The sequence below is a fragment of the Thunnus maccoyii genome, chromosome 9 (assembly GCF_910596095.1).
Source record: "Thunnus maccoyii chromosome 9, fThuMac1.1, whole genome shotgun sequence".
Lineage (NCBI taxonomy): Eukaryota > Metazoa > Chordata > Actinopteri > Scombriformes > Scombridae > Thunnus > Thunnus maccoyii.
The window spans coordinates 19,019,172-19,033,356 of NC_056541.1; the positions used below are offsets into that span (position 1 = coordinate 19,019,172).

The 14,185-nt window shown below is 40.6% G+C and overlaps 1 protein-coding gene across 4 annotated transcripts in view; it reads right to left on the reverse strand.

Annotated features, from left to right (window-relative positions):
• Window positions 1–14,185, reverse strand: part of ap1b1 (adaptor related protein complex 1 subunit beta 1) — a 28,299-nt gene that overhangs the window by 5,628 nt on the left and 8,486 nt on the right. For 3 of the 4 annotated variants that reach the window (XM_042421587.1, XM_042421588.1, XM_042421585.1), the window contains exons 11-22: window positions 13,792–13,957; window positions 12,913–13,011; window positions 11,173–11,432; window positions 10,624–10,831; window positions 10,058–10,144; window positions 9,452–9,481; window positions 9,207–9,344; window positions 8,974–9,119; window positions 8,761–8,890; window positions 4,931–5,015; window positions 4,284–4,370; window positions 3,474–3,628 (exon numbers count right to left, since the gene is read on the reverse strand). In XM_042421587.1, coding sequence (XP_042277521.1) covers window positions 3,474–3,628; window positions 4,284–4,370; window positions 4,931–5,015; window positions 8,761–8,890; window positions 8,974–9,119; window positions 9,207–9,344; window positions 9,452–9,481; window positions 10,058–10,144; window positions 10,624–10,831; window positions 11,173–11,432; window positions 12,913–13,011; window positions 13,792–13,957 — 1,591 coding nt within the window. The remainder of the gene's footprint in view (window positions 1–3,473; window positions 3,629–4,283; window positions 4,371–4,930; window positions 5,016–8,760; window positions 8,891–8,973; window positions 9,120–9,206; window positions 9,345–9,451; window positions 9,482–10,057; window positions 10,145–10,623; window positions 10,832–11,172; window positions 11,433–12,912; window positions 13,012–13,791; window positions 13,958–14,185) is intronic. The other variant, XM_042421589.1, reaches the window with a different exon arrangement.

The window sequence follows — 14,185 nt, forward strand, 5'->3', positions numbered from 1 at the left end:
GTAAAGGTATAGCTATCTGGGATAAAAAATATTGCCAAATCTCTAAGGGAAGCCAAATTTATATGGTCTTACTCTATACATGTTCATATCACCCACCCTTTATTCTAACCCCAAAAAACAACAAACAGACTTCTGTCTTTGTGGAGGGTAGCACTGGGGTGTCCGTTTCTGTGTTGAAACTCCTTTCTACCAAAACCCTCCAAATTACCATCTCAAGAGGTGGGAGGAGAAAATCAGCCAACATCATTGGCCACATAGTTGCCATGGGGACAGGAGATAGCAGATGAGAACACTATGCTTCATGTCAAAAAGATAAGCGGTGTGTTTATTCTCCAATAAAAATACTATAAAGTATACATGCAATCCGAAGGATGTCAGTCAAATACAATATGGGAGCCAGTTTCAAAACTTAAAGAGTGATAGTTTGTGTTGTTAAAATCCTCCATGAACTGTCTCACTAGTGTTGACAACAATTTAATTTTCCAACTGAGAGCTCTTAATAATAGTGTCAATCAACCACTAACACTCCAAAATCAATTTTAATATACACACTAACATCTTTCAATATACTGAGTTTAGTCACTTTTGCAACGTGAATGCACATCATAGTCAAACCCAGCCAAGCAGTATGGAGTGTGGAACTGGGACACAACTATAATACTCTGTTATAAGTAGTGAGGCATCATGGGAGAGCTGACGCCAAACAAGTTTTGTGAGATCAGTAAAATAGGCCACCATGGGTAAGCACCAGCAAAAACCAAACACGCTACCATGCTTCTCAGCTCAGGACAACATAATCATAACTGTCTTAACATCTTGTCTTCATGAGCGTAATAGAACCCTGAAAACACACGGTGTCAGGGCTTTACTCCTTCAGGTCTAAAAATAGCTGCCGACAAAAGGCTTTGGCAGCTAGGCTTTAATGTGCTGTGCCAAGAGCGCAGGGACCATGCTGCAGCCAGCAGCTCAGAGAGACAAGCATCAGAATACGCACTGCACATGCAGAATGGTTTACTTGAAACTCTGCTCTTCGCTACAATTTATGATAGCATCCATCTGCAAAAAGTGCGAGGGACCTTCCATCGCAGCTGAGCAGCAATTTGGACTTCAAAATGAGAGCACAGAAACAGCTGAGGGTGGACGAGAACAACTTCCTGAATTAATGAGGTAACAACACAAATGGGCACACAGAGGAAATAAAAAACTCCACAAACCGAGAGCGAGGAAATGAAAAAAAGCACACAGCCTGCTACAGAAAAAAAAAAATACACAAAAAGAAGGAACAACAAATTATCATAAAACAATCTGCTTTCACTTCAGTCAATTAACCTCAGAGTTTAGCTCAAGGAAACTAAGATTTAATGAGCGACATGGTGAGTGAGTGACAAATTGACTAGTCTAGACGGGAGAAAACAAAAAGACAGTTAATGCCACCTTATGAATAAAAACATGATCTGAAAGCAGACTGAGTGATGAGCGGGGAGGAGAGTCACACGAAGGTCATCGTTCTGGACCAGTCATGCAGAATTTCTAAGCCAAACACAATCCATCAAGGAAGTGGGAGACCGAGGCTCGCTGACAAAGCAGAGACATGCGACATCACAATGGAGAACACAAACGAATACATGTGCACAATAACACACACACACACACACACACACAAACACACACAGATGAGTCACCAATATTAGAACAACACTACAATCACTGCACAATCAACCAGCCTCCCCCCTTCAGCACGCTCACCACTCGTTACTGCTCATCAATCTCCATCATGTCTCTTGTTGTTCAGATCTGCTACTGCGCTGACTGCTGTGTCATTTGTCTCAATCCATGATGTGGAGTGAATATTTTATTAACTCTTGTCACTGACTACCATACATATCAACCTGTACAATATCATGAGTGTTCAGGTCTATTTTTATATTCTGGGGCTCTACTGGTTTATCTTTGCATGATTTACAGTGATTTACAGTTTCAAAAAAAACCTCCTTACATATCCTACACTGGCCATTTACGCAGTCCTTCAGTTCAGCCTCTGTCTGAAACAGGCAGTTTTAGCCCCTGTCTCTTTAAGACCCCCCTCTATTCTGATTGGCCAGCTGCCGGAAGCTGCACCTAGGCAAGACTTTGGGTGGCTCGGGACGCTATATCAAACAATATTGGTAGGATTTCATATGTTTTTCTCGTTCTTCACTTGAATTGTGAACTTCTCAAATATATCTGTACATGTTCGTGCCCAAATCAGATCCAAAATATGTGAGTAGACAACATGACACAACCCTTGGAACAACCTTAGCAACAAAGGCTACCAAGAGATGTTCCTTTATGAGCATGCATGAACAATCTGATGTCATCATGAGGAGGAAGTAGAGGTAACATTGCAAATGAAGCGTTCATAGCAGACTGAAGCCCTGGTTTTTGACAAGCAGGGAGCACTTTTACATATGTTCACCTCAAGTTTTGGACCTTTGATGATGTTTACCGTAGACATCCAACAAAAGAGTATAAAATAAAATCACAAAAATCATGATATGTCCCATTTAAAAAAAGGTAAGAAATCTGATTTAAAAAACCGAACAACAATCCAGGTGACATTTTATTATAAAAATAAATTTGCATCATAAACACCCAGGTTGACTCTTCAGCTCTTTTTACATATAGGTGAAACACTCATTTTCATAACCCTTCTTCCCTATTCCAGTGAAACCTGTAGGGCTTATAAAAGTGTTGGTGAAGTACTCCACAAACCTCAAGGATTATTGATTATTGTAGCTGTCTGTAAACCAAATTTCCTGGGACATTACAACTTTATTCTACTCTACATTCTGGGATACTCCATGATAGGTTTAACTGCCAAATACCTCAATATCATTATTGCGAAAATATTGTAGGGATGACTATTGGTGCTTTCACTAAATATTTACACAATGAGATTTTTGATAAATAATCATCAGTAATATCGATGTAATGACTAAGTGGGTAAAGACAAATAATAAACGAGCTAGAATAGTCTGGTAAGCTCAGAAAATTACATCACTTTACTGTAATGCAGCCTTTAAAACCAGGAAAAGACATCACTATCACGATATCCAAAATCTAAGGCGATATCTAGTCTCATATCACGATATTGATATCATATCTATATATTGCTCAGCACCACTGTCCATTAGTTGTGGCGCCAAGTGGCCTAGAGGTTAAGATGCATATCATGTAACCAGGGACCTCTGTTGCATTCGTATCACTTTCATTCTATTTCTATATTTCTGTCAGATGATCAAAAAAAGAAAAAGAACAAAATGAAAATCAAGTGCCACACAGAATTATCCAAAAGTGCGACACCTTGTCCATCCAATTATTAACATCTCTGTTCAGCCATTTATTTTCGAGTGTAAAATGACAGTTCATATGGCAGCATCATCAAATCAGTGACATAAATGGTGCTCATGAATTCAGCCGATGCTTCCACTCACTGTGTAGTTTGGATTTCCTGCCTGCACCCTCAGCTCAGCCAGCACCCAGATGCCATTGGAGAGTTTCATCGACTGATACAGCATGTCCTGACCCTCCACTGTGCGCTTGGCTATGGTGAAAATATTGCTGCCCTGCAGTTTGTTCGAGGCCGCATCTGTTGAGGAAACACAGAAACATAATTAACAGCTCAAATGTAGACGTAGATGTAGATGTATTGTGTTCCTGTTCCTGTATCTATACAAACTACTGCTCATTTTTTATTATTCAGTTTGTGTGAATAAACATTGTTATTATTCAAAATGTAGTGTCGCACGCTGGCTCCTTCCATGCTCTGTAGTTGTCTGCTGAAACCGTCATTAAATGTAACCGACCATGCAGGATTTCTTTTTCACTTATCTCCTAAAATTTCACTCCACACTGTCTGTGCAGCAAAGATACAGTCACTAATTCAGAATTTATTGTTCTCCTCAGCTTGTGTCTTGCTGCTGTGCCCCAGTAGGATGTGAAACCCTCTCTTTGTTCATGAAGAAGAAATGTAATCTGTGGGGGGAAATCTCCATTAAGATGTCATTAGGAATTCTTCTCCAGTTCAGCTGCTCTCACGCTTGTGTAAAACTAAATTATCACACATAAACAGGGACTGAAGCTGATGAGATCTCATCAAATGCAATTTGCTTCATTAGCAAGGGACTGAATTTGAGATCTCCACCTCTCTGTCAGGTTATCTTCACATATAAAAAGGCAGCAGGATATGGCTGCACAGTGTAGTGTTAGGTAGTTGCACTCTGTTCTCTCATCATCCTTCTCACCTGAGTTGAGATGGCAGTCTTTGATCTGAAACTGGGACTCATTGTCATTAGGAATGTCTTTCCATGTGGCAAGGAACACCTGTCGCTCTGTAGATGAAAAGACAGAATCACTTGATGTGTCCAAAGACCCGGCACACAATGAAATATACTGAGTACGAGAATAACAATAAACATTTGTGGTAAAAAGTAAATGTACACACTGCGGTAAAAACAAATGTCAAAATAGCGTGCGAGTAGTTTGATTCTACATGAGACATAAGGTTTCCTGCTGTGGCTGCGGCTCTGGAGCTTTAGCTCACAGTCTCTGGCAGCCGTCCTGCTGCTAGCCCCATGAGGAGGCTCCACAGGGACAAATGCCAACATGTTTTCACAGAATAAATCAAACAGCAACAAAAAGACAAAGGCAAAAAGGCCCAAAAATGGCATTGGTGTACATATCTAGGTTGAACTGTGCAGCTCTGAGATGTGCATGAGTGAAGGCAGGTGGACAGTCAGTCACACATCTACGTCACGCACTTCTTCACATCCTCAGAACAGTCACAATAATGACGCTCTCACTGAAAGACTCATTCCCGAGGATGACGTATGTCGTTGACATCAACAGGGTTTGAGGCTTTTGATTGAAGAGACTTAGTAAAGACACTCACCCATCTTCCCGTCCTCTACAAACAACATGCTGATGGGGTACTGGCAGCTGAAGTAGAATACGTCAATGTTGTTCTTAACAGCCACCTGTGAGAATGATTACATCCAAGGAGGGGGTAGAGGAGGACGACAGGAGGAGAAACAAGAAGCAATACATGGGTAATTACTTTTCAAGTGCCCTTAAAGGATGGACATGGCTGGTTTATGTGTGGTGTTTGCTGAGCAAGAGGGTTACAGTCTTTTCTCTCACAAAGACACTCAAATAAAATCTTACCTATATCCTACAATATCATCACTGATACCCATGTTCTTTACAGGTCTCCCATCATGTTGTATCTCACAGATAGTACAAGGCTTGTATTTGCCAAAGAATATTAGCAATTTTCAAAGCTTTTATATCATAAATAACTGTGAAGCATCTGTCTACAAAGTCTAGAAATTGCTTTACAAGAAGATATAAAAAAAGATGAAAATATAACAAGATAAAAATAGCAGACAGTGATTGAAAACAAAATACCAAAAATAAAAAGATTAGTGACACACAAATCTATAAAGAGAGAAAATTTAAAAAAATAGCACATGAAAGTAAAAAAAAAAAATGAAAAAGGAAAAATCATTACTAAGCCTAAGCACATCAGGTAGGAGTCTTTATGGTCTATGGGCCCTGGTGGCAAAAGTACAAGACACTGAAACACAATAACAACTGTGCTATTCTCAAAGCACCTGAAGTAACAAGCGGCAGGGCAGTGATATTGATCAGGCTCAAGAAGTGCTGAGGAGAAGGACAGTGAGTTTGGCCAGAGGATGGTACATGAATGACTCCTGAATAATTCATTAAGGGATCTTATTCCTGTGTGCAATGCAGGATTGCCAGTAACACAGCTGGTCATAAACAAACTACACAAAGCTTCATTCTGATTGTTTCCAAACCAAAAGAGTCATTATCTATGCCAAATTATGCTTTGCAGGGTCACAGGGGACTTGAGCCAGGCTATTACAGGGAAAAGGGTCCTTATAAAATAAAAATCTTGATGTAACATTATATAAAAACACAAAAATTTGCACTGTGCCGACAAAGGACTGACAAAGAACTGTCAAAGACTGCAAACCCTGCCAACACAAAGTCAATGGTGAGCTGTAAGATCCCCACTGTAGATTAGCAGAGCAAAGCAGGTGTCATGCCTAAACGAGTGGTATGTTGCCCAAGATGTGCCAAAGATTTCTTGCTAGCTGGGACTGTAGGCCTTTCCTGAACTACTGTCTGCATTTTCAGGGCTCTGTGCTAACATTTTTCCCAAGGACTACTTGTGCTCCTAAATGAAAAAATTTAGGAGTACACAAAGAAATTTAGGAGCACAGTGAAAAATGTTCAAATAACACAGAGTTTATTAACTCAGAAATGGGACGACTTCTCCACAGTTTATCTTTCACACTATGTCATTACTGTGTCTTAATGTCTTTAGCCCATTGCCAGCTATCACCTGCTGCTGTTTCTGCTGTGCTGCGCTGTGTGTGGGTGTGCTCAGGTCTTTGTCAAACAGACTCAAATTTAAATACACTGAGGGCAGCCTGATCAAGATCTGTAATCTGAGAGAACACCTTTTCGCCAAGAGGAGTGTCAATGAGAGAACAGGAGCTGAACTATCATTCGACTTTTTGTGTTGGACCACAGTCAAGAGGTTAATTCATTAATCAGGAACAATCCTCATTGTGTGTTTTAAACTAGAGCTGCAAAGATTAGTCGATTAATTCATTAGACCATCAACAATAACTGAATTGATTCAGCTAGTTTAGCTCACCACTACCAGAGCACCACTATCCTGAACAGACTGGTGATAGTCAGATGGACGGCAATTGTAGGTGGTAACAAGAAGGAAATGCAAGCAAAATAACCAGCCATGAGCAGCTGCTGTCAGACTCTCTGTGTTCATGCTGGAAACAGAGAGAGTCCGCTGGAGCTTTGACAGTAACGAGAAAGCACATTGATGGCACTTTGTAAAAGTTTCTGTGTGGTACCTGTAGCTGAGCTAACATTAGCAGCTCAGCACCGAGAGGCTGTCAGGTGTGTGTGTGTGTCTGAGGGGGAGTATCAGTACATAGCTGCAGCTCTGTTGTTTATCACGTTGTCAGCCCTGGATATCTTGTAAAGCTCTGACTATAGCACAGCACAGTTATCAGCCCATGTCTTGTGTTTACTGCCACAGAAAAGGAATACATCTTTGGTTTATTAGCATGACGTCGCCTCTCCACCGTCTCTTATCAGACTTGCTAATGCTACCAGCAGCTCTGTGAAAGGCACAAACTGAGGATATCTATACTTGGCGACATTTCTTTTCTGTGAAACTAATGTACTGTTTATAAACATTGTACATTATCTGACTATTAAATACTAGTTTTTGAACGATTAGCAGCAGGGGGAAAAAAAGAATATGGTAGGTTGTAATCTTTACTTGCACACTGTGCTCATAAATCATTTTTCTGGTTCACGCATATCTATTTTTTGGGGCAAATGTGAGTGAAATTGCACTGAAGAGCCCTGATTTTTAATGGAATTAAATTGGCAAGTTCACATCCATGATGAACTTTAAACTATTATACTGTCAAGACTTCCCACAGATTATTACAGCGGTAGCCTGCAGTGGCAATAAACAGCCATGAAACTTGCACTCAAATATACTAAAGCATTCCCCTCAAATGTGCTGATTTGTGATAAAAGGGTTTTAGTGACTGTGTGTAAGCTTCAAAAACTGCTACGACACATTGGCAGTTAAAAGAGTACTCCAAATAACGTTCTGGGACATTATCTTCCATCAAGACAAAAATAACGCAGAAGCTCTCAAAATAAAATATCTGAGAATGTCAAAATAGACAGTAGGACCTATCAAAGCAGCGCCGAGAGGCAGCAGAGTAGAAAGGTTAGCAGGGCCGCTGAGGCCAGGAGAAACAAAGGAGCCATGTGTTGTGTGACCACTAATGACCGCTCCCACCGCCACCATCCCTCTATACGCTCTTATCTTCTTTCTCCAGCTGTACACAGCACCCAACCACTATTCTGCCCAGTTAAAAGAACCGCCCTGATCAAAAACAAGCATGCCTCTGCCGCTCTTTTTTTAAAATGTGCAACTTATCATCACCGTTCTGAAGGTTGTTTTATGTTTTAATTCTGTTTCATTCACAGCATGGGAATTCAACGGTATAGCTGAAAGAAAGGATGTATTACTTATCAGTAAATGCATATGGTCATACAGTCAGGACAAAAGTTAATGTCCCCAAAAGATACAGTCAGGTCCATGAATATTTCATCCACAAAACATTTTGATGTTTTAGTTCTGTAATCTTTGACTATACAAAGAAAAATGACTAAGAAGTTGAAATACTGCCAACTATAATTTGGAATTCAGACAAATGGAGCTCAAATTCAATTTAGTAATGTTTTATTTAATGAATCAAATATTAACATGCAGTCTGCAAGCTATGAAGTTTATCTATGCTATGTTTGCGTGCTCTTCTACATTACACTGCAAATCTGACAGGGTTCAATGGATTCAGTTAGAAGCAATTTTGGGGAAATAAACTACAGGCATCACTGCCCTGATAAGGCCAGTGCTGAGAAGCGTAAAAACACAGTTAGCTTATATAACAATGTGCTCCTAGTCTGCCCCTGACATCTGACAATCATCTTGTTGACAGCTGCTTCACGGTCATGAACATAATGCCCTAAAATTCAGCTGGGAATCAGGATTTATGGAAAAAGCAGGTGGTGGCAGCGAAACAAAACCAAAACCAGCAAAGTCATAAAATGTAAGGGAAATAAACATTGTGAGGGTGTTACCTGCAGGTTATTGAGAGGCTCCATCTTCATGACTGGTCCCACAGTATTGAGGGGAAGGGCCACTTCAATACTCTGGTTTGGGCTGACGGGAGTGAGAACCTGCATTGGACCAGCTGGAGCTAGACCAAAGCTACAGAGGAGAGAGAAATGAGAGACAGTCACAAAGAGGTGTAAATTTACAGAGATCAAACATTGCTTAGTAAAAGGTCTTACCTGTTCCTGTTGAATTGGATGGCAAAATCAGTCATGACACTCATAGCTTTATTAGTGAGGGTCATCTCCATTTGGATGACCCCAGAGCGGCGGGCAAAAGTGCCAGATATCTCCAGACCCTTAGCCTTCATAGCCGGGAGCCAAAGCTGAGAAAAAGACAAGAACAGTTTGGTTTTTTTTACTGTTGCAACATCATTCAATAGTTTGCCTTATCTCAGCTTATCCAGACTCACTGTTTTAGCAGGGATGTAGGCTCCCATTGGCATACCAACTCCACCTCCAAGGTCAAACAGGTCATCCAGACCACCACTTACAGGGGCACTGAAAGAGGCTGGCACTGCAGCTGGAGGAGCACCGAAACCAGCTGCCATCTGTGAGTTACAAAACAAAAGGTTACCTTAAGTTACCCTAACACATCCAGTGTTTTTCACTGTTTTGAGCATTCAAAGCCAAACAAAAACCAGACTGAATGACTTACAGCAGGACTTCCTCCGATGTCACCGCCAAGCTGGGTAGTGAGAAAGAAGCACAACAAATCCAGGTTATCTATTTGTGCAACATTACATAATATTCTGGGAGGTTTGAGGAGGACAGATGGAGGAGTGAGAAGGTCTAAGAATGTCTGTGATTAACGACAAGTACGGGGGTTTACAGCGAGCAGAGGGAGACACCAGTACAGGGCAAGTTTACTTCTGACCTGACCTTTTACTGTCCACACAAGTCCAGCAGAGTGGCAATTGAAATCCAATAGGTTTTGCTCAAATGCTACTCACTAAGTGTGTCTATTACTGTGATGAAAAGGTTGGGGGTGCAGTGAGCAAAACATACAGCAATTCCAAACGGTGACAATGCTAAACTACTGTGTATGGAAGACATACTTTGACAGTAAACATTAGTGAGATTTACTAAAATTTAATAAAAGATTTAGAGTGTGGAAACATCACAATGTAATAAGAATAGCAAACAGGCACAGATCAACTACCAGGGAGGATTATTTAGAGGACACAGTGGTACAGCAGGGAACAAGAGGGGACTCTAAGCTGGTGCTGGCCTTTACTGGTCCAGCGTGGTCCCCTGGACCAACCTCAGTGGGGCTGTAATCTGGGGGCGATGGGGACTGATGTGGGAGCTGAGGTGACTGAGGAGTGTCCGTCCGCAGGGGAATGGGCGGCTGATTGAAAGACGAAACACATCGCAGAGCCCAGAGATAAGAAAAGAGATGGGACTCAAGGGTTCAACAGCATGCTTACTGTAGATATCACGATAATAAAAGATGATAAATGATGAATGAAATGTCAGACTGATGCATGAGAACTAGAGAGTACAACAGCAGTGAACTAATTAATCTTAGCACTGAAATGGTCTGACATGGTTTAGAAATGTTGTTCCCTCCCCCTCCATGTAGTTACCGGCTCAGACTCATCCCCCATCTGCAGGTGCAGCATTGAACAAAGAAAGGAAAACAAACCAGGATCAAAAGAAAGAAAGAAAGCACATAAGGTAGAAAAAAAACATACATTACCGTCACTGGGTCCCAATAAACATTTAAGATTTTATTAAAACCAACTCAATGGGTTGTCACACACTGATTCCAAGATATTTCACAGAACATGATAGCTTCACTGAAACACAGGTGTGTAGAAGACCTACCAGACTATCCAATCCTCCTCCAAGAAGGTCCATAGCCCCCATCTGCATGCCAGAGGAAGGGGGTGGTGTTGGTCCGGTAGCGGTAGGAGGTGTCAGATCCAGATTGAGCAGATCTCCCAGGAGGTCTCCCTGGGATGGGATGACAGCAGGGGGTGCCTCAGAGACTCCAGCAGCAGAAGCTGCGTCTGGGCTCTCAACACTCTCTCCGCTAGTAGAAAAGATATAAAGTGACACAGATTTAGATTATGTATTGTAATGGAGATGACTTATTTGATTACTATATTGTAAACTATATATTCTTTATTTTTACATTCACTGTAACCTAATTTGTCATTAATCTGCAGATGTCCGCTAAGAGCAATGATAACTAGATGTTATTCGAAAGCAGGAAGGAATAAAGAAGAACAGCGCCAGAGCCAGACATTACTGGACAGTGTATTACTCAGCAGATTTAAGGGGAAACATGACAGCAGATTTGAGAAGTGAGCTCTACTTATATAAACAAATCCCTCCGCCTGCAGTGTTTAAAAGTAAAAGTGCGTGACTCACGATCCAGCACTGCCAGGGAGTCTCTTGTGCTGAACGCCACGGCTGCCTTCAACAAAGGCACTGGGTGGCTTGTGATACACAGAGGCCAGAGTACCAATGTGGCAGATGAGCTCCTCCAGCAGAGTGGGCTCGATCAGATCCGTCTCCTCAGAGATCAGGGGCTTCTCAGCCAGAACCACCTCCTTGGCAGCTACAGGGTCTGTGGAGAGCAGACGCCAGTAGATGTAGCCGCGGTCCCTGAGGTCTGGGTTGTCTGAGTCCTGGAGAGAGAGATAAAAGTATGAGGATAAGAGATAATTCTTTATGGAGCATGTTTAATACATTTTTAATGTTTGACTTTTTTTCTTTCTTGGCCCCCGATACCAGAGACTGAGCGGTTATTCTAAGATATCAAAAACTGAGTCAGCCTTAGGGAAGTGCTAGAACTTGGATAATTTATGAGGCACATTGACACTGTACATTTTTATTACTGTGGAAAAAGTAGAAGGTTACCAGGGTTTTAATTAAATCTAATTAGCTCAAAACCCTGAACCTAGATTGATGGACGCAGTAAAACTTTGAAAACGCAGATGACAAATCCTTAAGTTATAAGGGAAAAATTATTATAATTATTATAAATATTACATTAATTATAAGTTATAAGGGAAATTCTCTCAGCATCTCTGCTTTCTGTCCGCATTGTGCAAAAAAAAGTTTGTGCCTGTACCTCTGCTGTATCCTACATCCACATGTACACAGTTACCAGCTTTCTACTGTTGATACATCAATGCAAACTAATGTAATCCAGTACACCAGCTCTGTAATAAATTACATCTTTGTGAGTCTTACAATGTTCAGCTTTTGTTGACCCTGTTAGAGAAGTGTTGATTTAAATCTATAGTCATTTTTGAAACTGTACTCAGCGGTGATGTTGCATTAGACAACATCATATTGAAGTGTATTCATTCATCAAAAGGTGTAAATAATGAAGGAAAAAAGACAAAAGCATTCTTTCCTTGATGATAATAATTGTACTTGAGGTTAATTGGGGCCTAATCTGAACAACAGGAGAGTTTCCCAAAGTAGGTTCACTCACAGCAGTAGATTTTTCTCTTGTGTTACTGACGTGAGCATGAACATAGCTGCAACTAAATGGCACAGTGCATCACATATCATGTTAAAGATTGTCTATGCTGCACTACATTCAAAATTTAACATTCACCGTATAGATGATTTTCACCACTTTGCATCTACATAAAAAATAAATTCTTCGTTCTTAACATGTACAATGTGCAGACATGATATAGTTAGTATTTATCTGTATTAGGATAATATTACCAATGGGTGGATTTTTATTTAGGTAATTATTAACATAATAACAGATATTGATATATTTTTTTTATAATACCACAAAGAATTTTCTAAAAATGACATGACTGTTTTAATTTTTTACATCAACTGGATACCTCAAACCATTAAAACACAATTAGTGCAACAGCAGCGTAAGCTCAAACCACTGTAGTCATTACTAAGGGAAGTGCAAGGCTCAGATCTATAATCTCATTACGATACTCCAGTGTCCCAAGAATGATAAAGCAACAAGGAACTCTTTGGAAAAGATACAAAACTAAGAGCTGAGGAGCAAAGTTAAAAATCCACATCTGATGAGAGCAAATCACACACACTAGAAGAGTTCAAGGTAGTAGACAGCAGGGTGGGGATTGTGAAATGTCTGCAAACAGTGTGTGTTTTTATTCTCACCTGTGTGGCCAGGCTTAACACCTGCTGCACCAGCTCCTGGGTCTCAGTCGGCTTTTTCAGGAACAACTTGACAATCGCAGTTAGCAGCTGCAACTGCACCTACAGCACACAGAACACATACAGTACGTTACAACTCCTCACTGATACTACTTTTAAATGCAGCCGATGTAAGTTCAGAGGTATTAAGGTGAATCTTTCTGCCTTATCTTTTAACACACAATAAACACACAGGGTTTAAACTCCTTTCACTTCTAAGAGCATAATAGTGGGTTTCTCATAGATGCCACATCCTGTTTAACAGTAAATATTCTACTGACTGGTTTGAGGCAATCTGCAGTAAGCTAACAACAGCACAAAAGGGAACATGCATAATACACTCCTTTCTACCCACAAAATCACTTGCTATAATAAGAAAAGTCCCTCCAAGGCAATAATACAGATTGATCTGTTACTTAGGGAGAGCTGTCTAACCAAGTAAAATGTAATCCCACTATGAATGCTCTACGGAGTAAAAGCTGGCTTCTCTACAAATTGTGCCTCTGAGCCAGACACAGACTCAGTGTAGCCTTGAAGTATTACAGGAGTGTTCCCGTTAATGTGGTGTAAATTACCATTTAGTGTGTTAATCTCATTAAATCTCAGTTTTACTTTCACAGTTACCACAGATTGCGCTGGTTAAGTAAGACCATTTCTCTTTGGTACTTCTGTGTATGGCATGTCACTTCATTTTCCAACCAATGTCTCTTATTATTTCCAGCTACAGAAACCACTGTATGATAGTTACTGACAGAACTGACTGCAAATTACTGGAGCCAGTGACATTAAAAAAGGACTTCACATTTTTGAAAAAGCAACAGCCCTGCACTCTCCTAAACACACCTGAGTGCTTTCATCGTGGAAACCCTCCAAAAAGCTCTCCAGCAGTTCATCAGCGTTGTCGATGCGTTCGGCATACTCTCCCACAATCCAAATCATGGCTGCACGTGCCTCCGGCTCATCCAAGGAGTCCAGGTTTTCACACAGAGTGGCAATCACACTCTCATACCTGGCAACAGTCACACAAAAAATTAGATACACTTAAATGTTGAGACAAAAAAAATTAAACAATCACACAGTGCAAATTACTATAATTTACTTAAAGTTGCATTAATCTATGTTTGGGCACCAACGTGCAGAAAAAACCAAAACAACTATCATGGCTTATAAAGTTGTAATGACTAACTTTAACATCCTGGAGACACAGAACATTAGTTTTAATTTGTTCTCATTTTTC